We start from the raw sequence: 17,538 nt of genomic DNA, 5'->3' as shown, positions 1-17,538 counted from the left end.
ATTGAACGGAAAATTCAGCAACCCTGAGTTACCACGACAAGTGTTGAGTTGATATCAGTTTTTTTTCTTCCTCTTCACTGCTGCTTCCTTCATAGCTCTTGATGGAGCTTTTCTTTTCTATCGAAGGTAGTTGTTGGAGATCCCACATCGACTAAAGATTAGAGCCTTTAATAATATATAAGTGGGTGCAAACCTCACTCCATTGAGCCGGTTTTATGGGGTTGAGTTAGACTTAAAGTCCACTCTTTCTTTAATATGGTATCAGAACCATTTCGAGTCTATCCTAGCGAGTGTTTGTGTTGGACCTATCGTGCCACCCGCTATCGGACCACCCAAAATATATAGTCCCACGCACGAGTTGGCAGTCTCGGCGTGAGGGGTGTGTGTTGGAGATCCCACATCGACTAGAGATTAGAGCCTTTAATAATATATAAGTGGGTGCAAACCTCACTCCATTAAGCCGGTTTTATGGGGTTGAGTTAGGCTTGGCCTTGAAGACTCAATGAAGAAAGAGAGAGCATGGAACCAATAACAGAAAATCACGATTGAAGGAAAACCCAAATCTTATTTTCTATCAAGTAGGAGGCTTTGAATCGAAAAAAAGAGAAAGAGTTACCCACCATGTTGTTGAGAAGCAGCGATGAAAGTTGGGGGGCCACGAGAAAAGAAGTTAAGAGAGATAACAAGTACTTATTTTTTTTCTCTTGATTAGAATAGGTTAAATAAAGAAGACCAATGATATGATGACATTTTGCTCCATTATACAACTCCTTATTAATGATATAAAAAATGGTATTTTTATCATTTAATGTAAAATTTGAAATTTTAAGCATAGAAAGGAGGTTGTATAGTGGAACAAAGGTTGTCATTCTATCATTTTTCAATAAAGAACTAGTTTATTGTTGGCTTCCACCAATCCACATCAATATAACTTTTTTAGAAAAAAAAAACTTCATAGAAAAGTGTGAAAATTTTTATTATTGAGATAAACTTAACTCTTATTGTTAAGAGATAGACTTTAAGTGCAACAAGATGTAGTGAATTTGCAACTTTGACTCAAACCATTTTGGTAATGACGAGGGTGTGGTCCTCACTTGAAGTGTAAGTGAATAGGTGATGAGGGTGTGGTCCCACTTGAAATGCAAGTGAATAGGTGAGGTGAATTGAATGTGAAATGTTGTGTTTGTGGTGATGAATTGGAATGCACAACACCACTCTTGAAAGTGTTGAATTGGAACGCACAATTTTGAAAGTGTTGAAGTGGAATGTACAATTGCAATGTTGATAAGGTTCATGGGTGGACCTAAACCATTTAAGCACTTTGGTAATGACGAGGGTGTGGTCCCCCACTTGAAGTGTAAGTGAATAGGTGATGAGAGTGTGGTCCCCACTTGAAATGCAAGTGAATAAGTGAGGTGGATTGAATGTGAAATGTTGTGTTTGTGGTGATGAATTAAAATGCACAACACCACTCTTGAAAGTGTTGAATTGGAACGCACAATTTAGAAAGTGTTGAAATGGAAAGCACAATTGCAATGTTGATGAGGTTCATGGGTAGACCTAAACCATTTAAGCACTTTTTTAATTTCTTGACTACCCTTTTAAATGCCTATTGCCCATACACTATTCTTCTATACACTTATTATCACAACACTCTACCTATACACTTACTACCACAAATAATAATAATATTTTACACAATGACTAATATATTTCTCTATAAGTTGAGGTTTTAATGTATGGAATGTGTGAAAATTGAAGATATATGAATAATGAGAATTATTGAATAGGAGTATTGACTTTGTAATGGTATTATTGTTTGGATTGGAATTATCTAACCATAAACCATTAAGTTAGGAGCACACAAATTAAGATCTTCCTTCTTAAAAAATATATGTAATGAATGAGAATGTGTATTCAGCATTCAAATTTCATTTGTTGTCAACATTTGACAACTAATGTTACACATATGTGCAATCAAGATTGGACCTAACTCTTTTTTTTTATTTGGACAACTCATGGATCTACTTCATAATTGGGATGTTTCATTCTCCACCCCCACATTTTTAAACCTGCACCCCCATGGAGTGAGATGATAAAACAGTCTTTTAAAAATATATTTTGAATGTCACATATGTATTTCTGAATCTAGAAAATATTTTCTAGAATATAAAATTTAAAATATATTATATATTTTGATTGTATAATTCGATATATTTTTCTGGAATTAAAATTACTTATAATCTAAAATATATTAATGCATTTCGATTATGTATTTTTGAATATTTTTTATTAAGGTAATATATTTATAGATCGTAATACATCTCTAGGATGCATTTTATATTTTTGTATTTATGAATATGTCCCAAAATACAAATTTTTTTATTATAAAATGTACAATTCAAAATATAAAATAAAAAGAAGTATATTTTAAAATCTACAATTAAAGATAAAAGATAAAAAAAATATTTTAAATTATGGAATACAAAATATATGTTCTGGAATGTACAACTTGAAATACAAATTTCAAAAGAATAAAATTGGAATTTTAGTTATATGGGATTGTAGGTTTAAAAACATGGGGTAGAGAATGCAACAACACATAATTCTAATTGGGCCAAACCCAACTCTTATTCATTAAGACCCATCACTTTTTTTTTGTGCACTCTCATAATTTTCTTCTGCACCTATAAATATGAAAGTTTACACTTTGTCCTTCTATTTTATGTTTAATAACTTCTAAAAGATACAATTTAAAAGTCATTTTTTGCATAAAAAAAAAACTTTCTGATTCTATAATTTGAATTTTTCTTTTAACTTTTAGATTGTCTGATCTACCAATATTTTTTATATGAATTTTTTTAAAATTATACAATTCAAAAGTTTTCTTTATTAAAAAAAATGAACTTATGCATTATATATTTTTTAAGTTTATCCATAACACAACCCAACACACAGCTAAACGTGACGACAAAGGGTGATGGTTACAAATGAGGTAATTTGGTCTTTTAACCAACTCTATATAGAAACTACGAGGGTGCACATAGAAATTACCCTCTCCTATATCTATTTTGAGCTGACCCAAGCAAGTAATTTCATTTTTTTTTCTTTTATTGATTTTCATTTATTTTTTCTAAGTAAGAAGTGTGTATAACTTTACCAATTACTAATATTATTTAAAAACCCTAATGGAAATTGTTTTAGTTGAATTTTATTTAAAATTGAACCAACTCTACTTCAATATTTATCTGTAAGTTTTAAAATGCTTGTAAATACTATTTACACAAAATACTTAAGTGAAACTTTAATTCTAATTATTAAAGTTTGAAACCAAAAAAAAAACTTAAATAACTGCTTAAGTTTTGTACCTATATTTTCCCCCATGAAGTGAGTTGAAAGTTGTTGAAATAGGCTAATGCAAATAATAGCTTTGTTGTAGCCTATGATATTGAGAAGCATGAGTACCATAGTAACTTAAGAAAGAAAACTCAAAAAAGAAAGAAAGAAAAGGAACTAATTTTGAATAGATTTGACTCATAAAAAGATATTTGGATTCAGAAGATCAGAGACTTGCAAGAGTTCTGAGACCTGTAACATTTCATTTCTTAAATGAGAGAACAATTATCTGTAGAATAAGCAATAACCTCCTTAACTGTACTATCTCACTCGTTCCTGAGAATGAGGAAAAATAAAATCTAAGCTAGCAAACGCTATAAAGGAAGGAATTAAAGCATGAAAAGAAAAAGATATGGCCAAATTGAATATTCTCAACAAGCAGTATCATTCTGAGACCTAGCCACAGCTTGTGCATGTCTTGCCTTTGAATCATCAAGATAGTTCTGATAGATGTAAGAGACAAAACCCCAGATAGCCAAAAGCATAGAAATTATCTTCACACCATTCATCTTATCATGAAAAACTATAACAGCAGCAATAGGAGTAACAGCTAAAGAGACAGTGCTTATAACATTGGAGTAGAGAGAAGATACTAGGAAGATCAAGCCAACAACACCAACAGAGCATACCTGCCAGGCTACTGCTGTCCAAACCAAAGTCATGACATAAGCAACCTGTCCTTTCCCAAAACCCTCCATTTCTCCATGCAAAGTATGGCTTTCCCCACTTGCAAATAGGCCTATGACACTAACACTAGTGGCTACTAGAGACGTGTAGATTTGCATTTCCAAAACAACAGAAAACGTTTCCTTCTTCAGAACCTTCTCAAAGGTCAGTTGCATGAGGGAAAGCAAAAGAGAGTACAATGCAGAAGCTCCAAGGGTACATAGGAAACCAATAATGTACTTACCCTTGGCAAGACCAGATGGTTCCTCTGAGTCTTCGTTAACAGCAAGGAGTGAAGCAGACAAAGTGAGAATCACTGTAGAGTTTATAATCAAAACTGTGAACTTTTGAGCATTGATAAAATATGAGAAAACTGCATTAAAAGCTAATTGTGATGCACAAATCAGTGCGTATGTAGAAGCCGAGAGGTACAAGAGTCCAGTGGAGTACATCATATTGTCAGCAGCAACTAAGACTCCCAGAACAAAATATATCAAAAGAATAATTTTGATGGAAGGTGAAGCAGAAGTAGAAGCCTCTGCAGGTGCAGGAATTGTATATAATGGAATGAACAAGAGTGGGAATGCAGCAGTTTGAACTAGAGTAGCCATCCATTTACTATTTCCACCCTGATCATAATAAAATCTTCCAAGGATAACAGCAGCACATTGACCTATAATAAGAAATCCTATGCAGAGTGCCACAAGAAACCACCATTGCCATCGCTTATATTTATTAAATGCTAATTCAGATATTGTTCCAGGTGCAATCATCGGTTCTTCACTATCTGTAATTTTAAGCAACATTAAAGTCTGCTTTCTTTAAGTACTTTAAAAGAACCGCAACAACATCCAATAAAAAGTAAATGCGAAAAAGACAATCCCATTTAAACTCAATCAACACTCTGCACATGCGTTAGTAGTTGAATATGGGTATTCACATGTTCATTCACATGGAAGAATGCTTTTATAGTATATACACCCATAAATACAAAGTTAATCAATTTTTCCATACATATAAAAGCAACCACGAGCTTAATCCACAAAAGATTTTCATGATATTAAAAGAACATACAATTGCATGGATTATACAACATCATTGGACACAACTAAAAATCAAATTCTAAGTGATATTATAAAATTAGTTTGCAATTTGGAACTTTGTATTAATTAATTGAACGGCAAATTCAGCAACCCGAGTTACCACGACAAGTGGTTCCTCGCGAGCTTCTTTCTCTTTTCCTTTACTTTCTCAAAGCTCTTATGTCATGTTTTAGGAAAAGTGAAGTTGCTTTTTAGTGTTTTTACCATCTTCTAGAACAAGTGATAAAGAATTCTAACAAACTCTCATCTTTCCCTTGATATGGGTTCAGTTTCCCTACCACTACTAAAATCATTTTGGTGGCCAATTCTCCTCAGGCAGAGGATCTCAACATCTCATTGGCGTCAACCATGTTCTCCATCAAGATCAGTAATTAGCAAATCACAGTTAAGAAAATAGCCTCCTAAACGTGTAAAAAAAAACACCAAAGCCAACCAAAACTGCAGGAAACATGTTAAAAACAAAAGACATACACAATCACACATAAACCCCGGTAAAGACAAAAGACAACAAATTTGGGAGCAATCAGACTTAGACACGGCAGGAAACATGTTAAAAACAAAAAAAAAAACAGCATACCCATTGGCCTTGAAGACTGAATCAAGAAAGAGCATGGAACCAATAACAGAAAATCATGATTGAAGGAAAACCCAAATCTTATTTTCTATAAAGTAGAAGGCTTTGAATCGAAAAAAAGGAGAAAAAGTTACCCGCCATGTGAAGCAGCGAAGAAGGTTGGGGGCGACGAGAGAAGAAGCTAAGAGAGAGAAAAGGAACACAGTGATGATGAATGACTGAGATGGGAGAGTAAGTTGTCATGAAATGAATCGAATACGATTCGAAGGTTTATGTGTCTCAACCGCACGTTATAGTGGAAGCGATGAAGACAAGTAAGAGCCGTTTTGGAGAGTGGCAACAGAATCATCCAACTATAAACCATGTTTTACGTTAGGAGCACACAGATTAAGATCCTCCTTAGTAAGGTAAAACCCAACAAAATCTCCTAATCTACTTATAGCATAAATATTTACTTTATACAGTAAGATAAGATTAACTTTTAAGATCATATATTCCTTCAATTTTGTAATGAATTGATGTCTTTTAATGTTCAAATTATATTTACAAGAAGCAGTTTAATATAATATAGAGTTATTTTTTACTGTTGACATTTTTAAAATATTCAAATTTAAGTCCAAGATGCAAATAAAATAAAATATTGAAAATATCTAATTGGCATTTCACTCGCCAAATTATATATTTTAATTTACATAAAAAATAAAATTGGACATAGTCGGAAGTTTATCAACAATACCAATATATTTTAGCATACATACAATAATTATTACTCCAACGTTTTCTCTGCAAAATTTTAGTTTAATAATTATTATTTAGTTCAAACTATTTTGCTTGGTAGTAGACTATACATTTAAATTTTAAAAATATTAATACTTTTTTTATAAATATGAGTAAGAGAACCACGACACATCCATTCCATATATAATTAAATTTAGATTTTGAAACAAATATCAATGTAGCTCTAATTTACTTTAACCTATATATATTTTTTCATCCAAACAAATTAGATGGAATTGGATTACTAGTTTTAACATCCATCTTATGATATTAATGATAATTTAAAAACAATAATTAATAATATTTATTTTATTCTATAAATGAGTCGTTGTTCTAGAAAAATAGATCTAATATGAGATTATTTCTCCATTAAAATATGTTTGCTTGTAATTTAAAATATTATTAATGTTTTAAACAGTCTTTCCACTAAACTCCAATTTAAACCTTTTAAGTTTTTATTTGTTTTAATCTTTTATAAGTTTTAAAAAATTTAAAATAACATATTATATACTGATGATGTTGATATTTGTATATAATAACATGATATATGCCAAAACCATTTTCTTTTAAATACGAGTTCAAGGATTAAACTGAAAATTAAGTGTATTTGAATGTTAACAATCAGGATGAAGTGTAATTGTTGAATACAAAATTATATTAAGTGTGAGAAGGGGAAAAAGTTTATAAAATATAAAATATGATAATTAGAAAAAGGACCAAAATTATAATTTAATTTTGGATTTGTTTTAATATTATGCAAAATAGGTGTGGAAGTGATCAGAAAATGTGGAGGGTTTAGTTATTTAGATTGCTCCAAAATACACAAAAGCTTTTGGTAGACTCACTTCACCTGTTTGCAAAAGAAAGGAGAGAGAGAGATGGCAGTGAGAGCAGCCGTACTCCGCCACATTCGTGTGCCACTCCAAGCCGCTCCAAAGCTTCAGCCATGGCGTGCCATGTCATCACACGGCGACGATCATCTCTCCAAAGAGGAGGTCATCCAAAGAGTCCTCGCCGTCGTCAAAGATTTCCCCAAAGTCGATCCTTCCAAGGTTTTCCTCTTCTTTTCCTTCCCTGCTTTCATTTCTTCCATCCTTTGTTGCATCGTTATTGACAAATAATCAAAATGGGAAATGGGTATTCTGAATCGTGATCTGCTGATTTCACCAAATGGGTTGTCCCAGTGTTTTGAAAACGAGGAAGGAATGTCGCTGTTTCTTTTTTTTATTGATTTGGGCAAAAGGGTTTTCCCAAAGTTTGGAAATTTAGGTCGATTACAATCTGGGTGGTGTATGGGTGCTTAATTCTCGTTAAAATTGTGAGTGGGGATTCTGATTGATTTAGCTCTAAGGGTCTTCCATCGTCTGAAATATGAGAATTTTTACCAATAACTATTTAAGCGGTGTTTACATTCTGTTGTCTTTGTTAATGCGAAAATGATGAAATTATGTATCTCAAATTGTTATTATGCTGATTTAACCTATTGATGTTCCCCGAGTTTAGCTCAGTAATAACCTGGGTTGTGTTTGTAATCTTAGTTAGTGTGAAAATGCGGAATGGATTTTCCGATTCGTTATTCTGTTTATTGATCCCATAAGGTCTTCTCAAAATTTGAGAATTTCCTTTAACCATCTGATTTGTTTTTGTGCTTTGTTGTGTTATGGGAGACTGTTTTTCCATAGTCTGGAAATTTAGTTCAGTAACCATATGGTCAGTGCTGGTAATCTTAATTTGTACGAAAAATGCTATTCAGAAATCACTGTTCTATTGATTTGCCCAAGGGTTTTCCCAAAGTTTATGAATTTAGCTCAATGACCTTCTGGGAAGTGCCTGGTCTAGTGGGGAATTTTTCAAATATTTAGTGAGGGTTTTTTTTTATGTAAAAGAGCAAATTCCGTTATTGTTTTCAGCTGATTATTCAACTGAGACTGATGTTATAGAAAAAACTAGATGGCACTGGGGCATGGTGTAACTCAAACTTTCTTCTATACTGTATTTGATTATGATTTCTGTCAATATCTTCCTAAATGGGTGTCCTGGTGCACAGGACTCCTATCATATGAAGTGGGGGAAGGGTTGGATGGGGGGAATTGTATTCTATGTAGTGTGTATCAGACCTTACCTAGTAAGATATTTGGATTCTGTGTTATTTTATTTTATTTTTTCATCAAAATATTGATTCAGATGACAAGATTCTTTTAATGAAGCATAATTTCTGATAACAAGATTCAGGTGACAAGATTCTGACAATTCAGTAAGATTTGTAGAGTTCCCCCCTTTTTGATTGTTTACATAGCCCACATTCCCGAGCAAAAGGTGAACAATAAAATGATAAAAGCTTTAATTTTTATTAAGGCATTATGAGTTTGATTTGCCTAGGAGTGATGGACTGGAGTCTGGAAGACTGTCTTTGATGTATTTTTTTTTTCTCTGTTTTTCCTCTTTTATCCTGGCTTGCTTTTATCCATGTTCTAGGTAACTCTCTCCCCCTTAATAGACTTAAACATATTAGTTCTCATAATAACATTAAAATTGAATAACTAATAATATCTATTAGTCACTAACTAGTACTACATTTAGAAATTAAATCAATATAATTATATATCATAATATTTGGTTATTAACCATCATAATATTCTTTTTAAGTAAAAAAAAACTATCTCAAGCAAACAGGTTGAACTGGTCTTTTTGCCAATTTACCCAGTTTTGCACCAGTTTCATACTGGTTCTTTATAATGGTTAAATGAAGCAGTCTAATAATCGGTATAGAGCAGTTTATATTATCATGCATTTTTACATAAATAATATTTTGTTGATTTTCTTATCAACGATTAAGACTCTTTACTTGCTTTGTGTGTATGGATATACACTTTCCTCAAACCCCACTTGGTGGGAGATGAGAGAAAGATGAAAATAAGGTTGTCATGTACTCTTTTAGATAATCTGGGCTGGAAGCAACTACACTTTTGCTCAGTGAATCCACTCTTCATTTTACATCTTGATGAAATGAAGGATGTTGTAGTATGCCACTAAGGGTTTACAGTATGAACTATCTATGTATTCTTCCACTCAAAGAAACTGTTTTTCATTTCAGAAACTATCAGAATTGTTTTCAGAACATCTTCTACAGTGGATGGAAATAAGAAGAGAGAAATTGAGTGAATCGTAGGGGTTGTTTGGTTTGAGAAAAATAAAGAAGAAATAAATAGGTAATAGAATAAAAAACTGCCAGATAATGTATGTTTTCACGCAACAATCTATTTTCGAGAACATGATTATCGACAATGTTGACTAGTTTGCCTGAACTTCATTGTATGACAATCAATTATCTTGTGTAGAAAACAAGATAATGAATTAGTTGTTGGTTGGTGTGTGTAGATGTTGACGATTGATATTGAAGAATGAGAATGTGTTGTATTTAGTGGTTTGTTTGTTGTGGTCCTCAGGTAACTCCAGAGGTCCATTTCCAGAATGATCTGGGATTGGATAGCTTGGACAATGTGGAAATTGTAATGGCTCTAGAAGAGGAGTTCAAGTTAGAGATCCCAGACAAGGAAGCTGATAAAATTGACTCTTGTAATCTTGCTATTGAGTATATAGCTAATCATCCCATGGCTGGTTAACTAATGTGTCTTTTTTATTTGGCTTCTTGTTGAACTTCAGCATCACTGCAACCTTGAACCTTCCCCTTACTTTCACTGGTTCTTTCTGGAATCTGGTGTTTGTTTTTCCCATTTAAATTGGAGTCAAGGAACTGGTTCTTTAGAATAATGGGAATTGTTCAGAGAGGAATTTCTCAATGAAAATTGGTACTGCTTTTTTTAAGTTACTTTTCTCAACTGTGTATCTTTTTTGTCCTACCACCACTGTTTTTCAGTTTATTGATTGCTAGTTTGAAGAGTTTGTACACAGAACGGAAATAAAACATAAGTTTTATAGTTTTCGAGAGTGTTTAATTGTTACATTAATTTATCCGAAAAAAAATTATTGGTGTTTCTAGTGACCTTTGAATGTGGTACAACATTGAAAATATTAAATATTACATTTATGAAATGTTAAGTGAAAGAAGATTACACGAATCTTGGACGGTGGAAAGGGATACTAGAGAAAGTAAAGTAATTATTAAAACTTAAACAGAATTTTACGGTAAATAATAATTTTAAGATTTTTTTTAACACGATGCAATGCCAAATTCTTCTTGCACCTCACACATTATGCATCTTAAATTTTTCAAAATTGTACTTCGTTCTGAAATTGAAAATTAAAAATTAAAAATATACATTCTAGAATCAGTAAATCTGAAATATATTTTTTGTGTTTTGGAAGTGTATGAAATAAAATTAGAAAATCAAAATTTTATTTCAAACAATCGATTCCGAAATACTAATTCAGAAACTAAAATCTAAATTTGAAACTGCACTGGCACTGGGCGAGGTTGGGACCCACCTGCCTGCCCGATGGCTAGTCAACCTGACCGAGAGACAAAGAGGTCAAGACCTTTGGAAACTTGGCCGAACGACCGGAAGGCCGAGACCTTTGGAGACTTGGCCGAACGACCGAGAGGTCGAGACCTTTGGAGACTTGGCCGAGAGGCCGAGACCTTAGAAGACTTAACTTAGACGGCCGAAGACCACAGGTATTTGGCCGATGACTGACCCTTACCATGGGAATTTGGCCGATGGCCGAACCCCATTACAATTAACGCTCAAACCGAGATCAGTGAAGCTAATCCATCATCAAGAATTAGGTAATGCAACCCTAAGCGGTATCCACCTCGATAAACGAGCCCAACAAGGTAGGCCCACTAGAATAATATAAATAGCACGCATTTCAAGGAGTAAGGTATGTCATTATTACTGTTCACCTACCTGAGAGCTAACCACCCGCTTTACTGACTTGAGCGTCGGAGTGCCTTCGCAGGTACCCCCACCATCCGGTGTTCACCCGACGACCGAGTCCCGCGTGCCGAAGGATAAGCAGGAGGACGAGAAGAATCACAGCTCATCACCCAGTCACCTGCCCGACCGAAGGAAGAAGAAGACTTCAACAGTTCATGCATGCCACGCTAAAAAAGAATATCGACATGTTCGCTTGGACGCCGGCCGATATGCCGGGTGTGAGCCCCGATGTCATCACCCATCGGTTGTCAATATTCAAGGAAGCCCGCCCGATCTCCCAAAAAAAGAGGGACTTGGGCAACGAAAAGCGTCTCGCAGCGAAGGAGGAAGCCAGCAAGCTCCTGTCGGCCGGTTTCATAAGGGAGGCCCGATACACGACATGGCTAGCCAACGTCGTCATGGTCACCAAGCCTAACGACAACTGGAGGATGTGCGTCGACTACAGAAACATCAACAGCGCATGTCCGAAGGACACCTACCCCCTCCCGAACATTGACCGCCTGGTGGATAGGGCGGCCGACCACAAAATTATGAGCTTCCTGGACGCTTACTCTGGCTACAATCAGATAAGCATGCACCCGAGGGACAAGGAGAAGACAGTCTTCATGACGGCTGACGCCAACTACTACTACGAGGTCATGCCGTTCGGCCTCAAGAACGCAGGGGCGACCTACCAGCGTCTCATGGACAAAGTTTTCAAGGGTCTGATAGGCCGGGCGGTAGAAGTCTACGTGGATGACATAGTCGTGAAGTCCGACTCGTTCGAGCAACATCTAAAGGACCTGGACAAGGTCTTCAGGGCTCTAAGAGGAGTCAACATGAAACTCAACCCCGAGAAATGTACTTTCGGGGTGGAAGGAGGAAAGTTCCTGGGCTTCATGCTCACCCACCGAGGGATAGAGGCCAACCCCAACAAATGTCAGGCCATACTCAACATGAGAAGTCCGAACACCGTGAAGGAGGTACAACAACTCCTTGGGCGGCTGACCGCCCTCTCTCTGTTTGTCTCCCGCCTGGCCGAGAGGACGAGGCCGATCGTTCAGTTGCTCCGAAAGGGAAAAAAATTCGTCTGGGACGACCAATGAGAGGAAATCTTCAAACAATTCAAGGAGTTCCTCACATCCCCGACCGTCATCCAGAAGCCAAGGCCCGAGAACCCAATCCTGGTATATCTAGCAGTCTCGGAAGAAGCGGTCAGCGCTGCCTTAGTGCAGGAAGCCGAGGGCGAGGAGCGACCCGTATACTTTGTCAGCCGAACCCTCCACTCGGCCGAGACCCGATATCAGATGATTGAGAAGGTGGCTCTCGCACTCGTCCTCACGGCAAGGCGGATGCGCCCCTACTTCCAAAATCACTCCATAACTGTAAGGACCGACTACCCTATTTTTAAAATTTTATCTAAACCGGACCTTGCAGGGAGGATGATAGGATGGTCGATCGAACTCTCCGAGTTCGACATACGCTATGAGCCGAGGGGCGCCATCAAGTCTCAATGCTTGGCCGATTTCTCAGCCGAGCTAACACCGCTACCCACCCTCTCGGGCGGGTGGACTCTCTATGTGGACGACTCCTCAAATAGAACAGCCTGTGGAGCGGGAGTCGTCCTGGAGGGATCGGGCGACCTCCACTTGGAACAAGCCCTCCAGTTTGGATTCCGGGCGACCAACAACCAGGCCGAGTACGAGGCCTTGCTGTCCGGGCTGAACCTAGCCTACGACATGGGAACACGCGAGGTTACATGCAAAAGCGACTCCCAGGTGATGGTCGGCCAAGTCAATGGAGATTTCGAGGTTCAAGAGCCTTTGCTGCAGCGGTACTACCACGCGGCCAAAAACAGTATCGCCCGCTTCAGCAAGGCACCCTTGCAACACATACCGAGGGAGGACAACAAAAGGGCCGATATCCTATCCAAGCTCTCGGTCACCAAAAAGAAGAGCCATCAGAGATCAGTCATACAAATATGGCTGAGACACCCTAGTGTGACGGAGGCCGAGGCCGAGTGTCTGTCTATAGAAGAGGAAGAGGCCGAGGCCGACAACTGGATGACACCCGTCATTCAATACCTAACGGACGGCACATGCAAGGCCGGCCAGGAGAAGGCGATGAAGCAACAGTGCACCCGGTACAGCATGATCAACGAAGATTTATACCGGAGAGGCTACTCGACCCCCTTGCTAAACTGCATCACCAATAAAAGGATCGAGTACATTCTGGCCGAAATCCATGAGGGAATCTGCGGAAATCACGCCGGGGCGAGGACGATGGCCAACAAGGTCTTGAGAGCCGGCTACTACTGGCCGACCATACAGGGCGACTGTACCGAATACATGAAGAAATGCGCCAAGTGCCAAGAGTTCGGCCCCCCCACCACACCAGGCCGGAAGAACTGCACAACATCATCTCCCCGTGGCCGTTCGCAATGTGGGGGATGGACATTATCGGTTCATTCTCCCCAGGGAAAGGACAGACCAAGTTCCTTCTGGTGGGAGTCGACTACTTCACCAAATGGATCGAGGCTGAACCCCTCGCCTCCATCTCGATGAAAAATGTGTATGGAGGAGCATTGTCTGCCGATTTGGCGTCCCACACACAATAGTAACTGACAATGGCCGACAGTTCATCGACCGAGGCCTACAGTCCTTCTACGACGACCTGGGCATCAAGTCCATCACGGCCTCGGTGGAACACCCACAAACCAATGGGCAGGCCGAGGCCGCCAACAAGGTCATACTCAACGAGCTGAAGAAGCGGCTGGGCAAAGCAAAGGGTCGATGGACCGAGGAACTGATCGAGGTACTTTGGGCGTACAGGTGCACCCCCCAAACTACCACTCAGGAAACACCCTACAGCCTGACATACGGAACCGAGGCCATGATCCCAGTTGAGGTGGCCGAGCCCACCATACGACGGCAAATGTTCGATCTCACCCTAAACGAGGAAAGCCTAGCGGTCAACCTCGACCTGGTAAGTGAGCTTCGTGACAAAAGCAAAATTTGGGAGGCTGCCTGCAAAGCTCGGGCGTCCAGACGATACAACACCAAAGTCCGGCCGAGAGGTTTCCAGAAGGGCGATCTCGTCTGGAGAATGCGCAGCGACGCAAGAAAAAATGAAGGGAAGTTCTCATCCAACTGGGAGGGGCCTTTCCGAGTCCGAGAAGTCGCACAAGGAGGAGCCTATCATCTAGAATGACTTTCAGGAAAAATTGTACCGAGAACGTGAAATGCCACGCACCTCAAGTTCTATTACAGCTAAAATCAATAAAATTACGCACTCTTTCCTCACCCAACAAGGGAGGTTTTAATGAGGCGTTTTCATCAATTACCGAACAAGCAATGACCTACCGATCGCCCGCTTGCTCGATTAACATCGCAAGTGCCAGCCAACCGATCGCCCGCTTGCTCGATTAACATCGCAAGTCCCGGCCAACCGATCGCCCACTTGCTCGATTAACATCGCAAGTGTCGTCCAACCGATCGCCCGCTTGCTCGATTAACATCGCAATGCCACGCACCTCAAGTTCTATTACAGCTAAAATCAATAAAATTACGCACTCTTTTCTCACCCAACAAGGGAGGTTTTAATGAGGCGTTTTCATCAATTACCGAACAAGCAATGACCGACATCGCCCGCTTGCTCGATTAACATCGCAAGTGCCGGCCAACCGATCGCCCGCTTGCTCGATTAACATCGCAAGTGCCGTCCAATCGATTGCCACTTGCTCGATTAAAATCGCAAAGTAGTGAACGACCGCGGACACTTGCTCGAATCCAACGTTCGCAAATAGTGGCCGATCGCCCATATTTTACTTGCTCGAGTTTAAACACTCGCAAATAGTGGCCGATCGCCCATGTTTTACTTGCTCGAATTTAAACGCTCGCAATTAGTGACCAATCGCCCATGATTTACTTGCTCGAATTTAAACGCTCACAATTAGTGGCCGATCTCCCATATTTTACTCGCTCGAAGTTTTAACGCTTGCACTTATCGGCCGACCGCCCATGTTCTACTCGTTCAATGGGAGATCGAGTGATTAACTTGTCAAATACTTACGCCAAACCAAATGAAAGGAAAGCCAGTTCATATTAATGAGAGAAAGCAGGGTGATACAACAAAAAGCAAAATAAAGAGGCCACACCCCGGCCTCAGAGGAAAGCAAAAATCAAGAAAAGGCCACAACCCGGCCAACGGTGAACCTAATCTTGAATCTCAACGAACCCGCCCCCCTCAGCCTCAGTCTCCCTGCCCTGAACCTCGGCCTCGGCCGGTTCAGCCTCTTGGGCAGCCAAAGCAGCCGCCTCAGCACTCGGCATTAACCGACCCTGATAAACTTCATAATCGAGGTCGAAGCTACCAGTGGCCGGTGGCCCACCGTAAAACACATGTGCTTGACGAACGGCCATCTCGAAGCATTGCCTCAGCAACTCCTCGGCCTCCTCATAATTTTCGTCAAGCTCGGCCTCGGCTTGCTCCTTCGCGAGTTGAAGGGCGGCCATCTCAGTGGCCGAGGCAGAGAGCTGCCCGTCCTTCCCTTCGACCAACTTTTTTAAATTGGCGATCTCAGCAGCCGCCCTCAGCTTTTCGGCCTCTAGCTGACGCTTTGCCTCGGCCGCCTCCTTCTGCGCCAACTCCTTCTCGGCCGCCTCCATAGCAATCAGGGCCGATAGGTTGGTGTTGGCAGCCAGAGATTGCTCCAAGTCATGATTGGCCTCAGACAGCTTGTGCTCCAAGGCCGACACCTCCTCGGCCTGACGCTCTCGGCCAACAAGCCCACCCTGAAAGAGGACGACCGAGCGGCACATCAATTCAAAGCCACTCTTTAGGAGGTCCGAGGGAGAGACGTCTCGAGCCTCATCTGGAAGAGCGACGCGAACTCTTCGAGAAAATCGGTACCCACCCCTCAGGAGGTCGAAAGGTGTGGGCACCGCCCGAGTGTCGACTTCCGATGGCCCGGCTGCCGCATGCACCAAAGGCCCGGGCGAGCGTGTCACTGCCTCGGCAATCACTCGCCGAGAAGGAGGGGGCGTCGGCATGGACCCGGGCGATCGGGTGGTGGTGGCAATATTGCTAACGTCTGTCGGACGTTTCTTGGACCTGTGGGTGGCAATATTGCTAACGTCCCTTGGACGTTTCTTCGACTTATGAGAAGGACCAGCCGCCCCTGTATCGCTCGGCGGCGGGATCACCTCTAAACTCCGACGGCCCTTGCGATCGGCCGCTTTTTGGCGGTGCTTGTCGAGTACGCTAACGGCCGTCGGTCGTTCGTTAACCATGATTTCTGCAAAACAAAAAAATGAGGAGGTAGAAGAAGAGGAAAAAGAGGAAGAGGAAGATGACGACGACTTTTTGAAGCGAGGAGGGCAACCGAGAGAAGGAGAAGAATGACCGGATGAAGAAGACGTTGGCCGAGACACGGTCGACATCACTAACCTTGTAAATAAATGGATGAGGTCGAACCTAGTAAAATGGGCGAGAAGTCGCTCGGATCTCAGAGCTGGGGGCGAAAGAACACTCAACTATCAGACAAAGCTCATAAATGAAGACACAGCGTCACGGCACCATGGAGACCCCTATTTATAAGGCCCATTGGGCCTCGGAATGCGAAACGTCAATCCAATCTCAACCGTTGGATCTTGCAGATCTAACGGCCCATAAACTCCCCCGTCCAAAAAACCTCTCATCAATGCACGTCACGTCACACCGTCTGAGGTCATGTCACGCCGCCTAGTCAAGTCATACCTCGAGAAATGAAACGCCCGTGCTACCAAGGGAGGTCGACCGACTCCCATCATTAAAGACTCATCGGGCATAACTTACACATATGCCCTAGAACCCCCAACTCGTCCTCACCCTCTGTCGGCCTCGGTCACTCCTTGAAATCACAGGGATTCCGAGTCCAGTATAGAGGGAACCTCGACCGACCGGCCGAGTCAAAAAAGAAGGGGGTCGCCTCGGGACTAATGACGACCTTCACAAACCTCTCCTTGAAACGTTTATACGAGAGGGCGAAGGAGTCAAACAATACCAAACCCGGCCGCCCGGCCAAAGAATGTCAAGCAGCCTTTTGGGCGGGGTGAGACTTATAATAAGAAAGGAAACAAGAGGGGGTGGGATGAAGGCACATAAC

General features: G+C 40.3%; 3 protein-coding genes across 3 annotated transcripts; 1 reads left to right on the top strand and 2 right to left on the bottom strand.

Annotated features, from left to right (window-relative positions):
• Nucleotides 1-3,528: 3,528 nt before the first annotated feature.
• On the bottom strand, nt 3,529-6,148 carry LOC137827226 (probable purine permease 11). Its single transcript, XM_068633481.1, has 2 exons — nt 5,874-6,148; nt 3,529-4,849 (listed from the first exon to the last, which is right to left on the bottom strand). Exons 1-2 carry the CDS (start codon nt 5,980-5,982, stop codon nt 3,768-3,770), a joined length of 1,191 nt encoding a protein of 396 aa, XP_068489582.1. The 5' UTR covers nt 5,983-6,148; the 3' UTR covers nt 3,529-3,767.
• A 1,138-nt stretch (nt 6,149-7,286) lies between these two features.
• LOC137827225 (acyl carrier protein 1, mitochondrial) lies at nt 7,287-10,341 on the top strand. The gene is made up of 2 exons (XM_068633480.1): nt 7,287-7,568; nt 9,963-10,341. The coding sequence occupies exons 1-2, from the start codon at nt 7,395-7,397 to the stop codon at nt 10,137-10,139; spliced, it is 351 nt and encodes a 116-aa protein (XP_068489581.1). The 5' UTR covers nt 7,287-7,394; the 3' UTR covers nt 10,140-10,341.
• A 5,266-nt stretch (nt 10,342-15,607) lies between these two features.
• LOC137823558 (uncharacterized) lies at nt 15,608-16,213 on the bottom strand. Its single transcript, XM_068628744.1, has one exon. The coding sequence runs from the start codon at nt 16,211-16,213 to the stop codon at nt 15,608-15,610; it is 606 nt and encodes a 201-aa protein (XP_068484845.1).
• Nucleotides 16,214-17,538: the final 1,325 nt, after the last annotated feature.

Source organism: Phaseolus vulgaris, chromosome 8, assembly GCF_000499845.2.
Source record: "Phaseolus vulgaris cultivar G19833 chromosome 8, P. vulgaris v2.0, whole genome shotgun sequence".
NCBI classification, from domain to species: domain Eukaryota; kingdom Viridiplantae; phylum Streptophyta; class Magnoliopsida; order Fabales; family Fabaceae; genus Phaseolus; species Phaseolus vulgaris.
Note: the sequence above shows the minus strand (reverse complement) of the source record. Positions and strands in the feature narration are given on the sequence as shown.

Excerpts from the sequence above, each read along its gene's own strand:
- LOC137823558 (XM_068628744.1), bottom strand. The coding sequence starts at position 16,213 with ATGTGCCGCTCGGTCGTCCTCTTTCAGGGTGGGCTTGTTGGCCGAGAG.
- LOC137827226 (XM_068633481.1), bottom strand. The coding sequence starts at position 5,982 with ATGACAACTTACTCTCCCATCTCAGTCATTCATCATCACTGTGTTCCT. Across the intron at positions 4,850-5,873 it reads TTCGCTGCTTCACATGGCGG|ATAGTGAAGAACCGATGATT; the intron begins GTAACTTTTTCT and ends TTAAAATTACAG.
- LOC137827225 (XM_068633480.1), top strand. The coding sequence starts at position 7,395 with ATGGCAGTGAGAGCAGCCGTACTCCGCCACATTCGTGTGCCACTCCAA. Across the intron at positions 7,569-9,962 it reads CCAAAGTCGATCCTTCCAAG|GTAACTCCAGAGGTCCATTT; the intron begins GTTTTCCTCTTC and ends TGTGGTCCTCAG.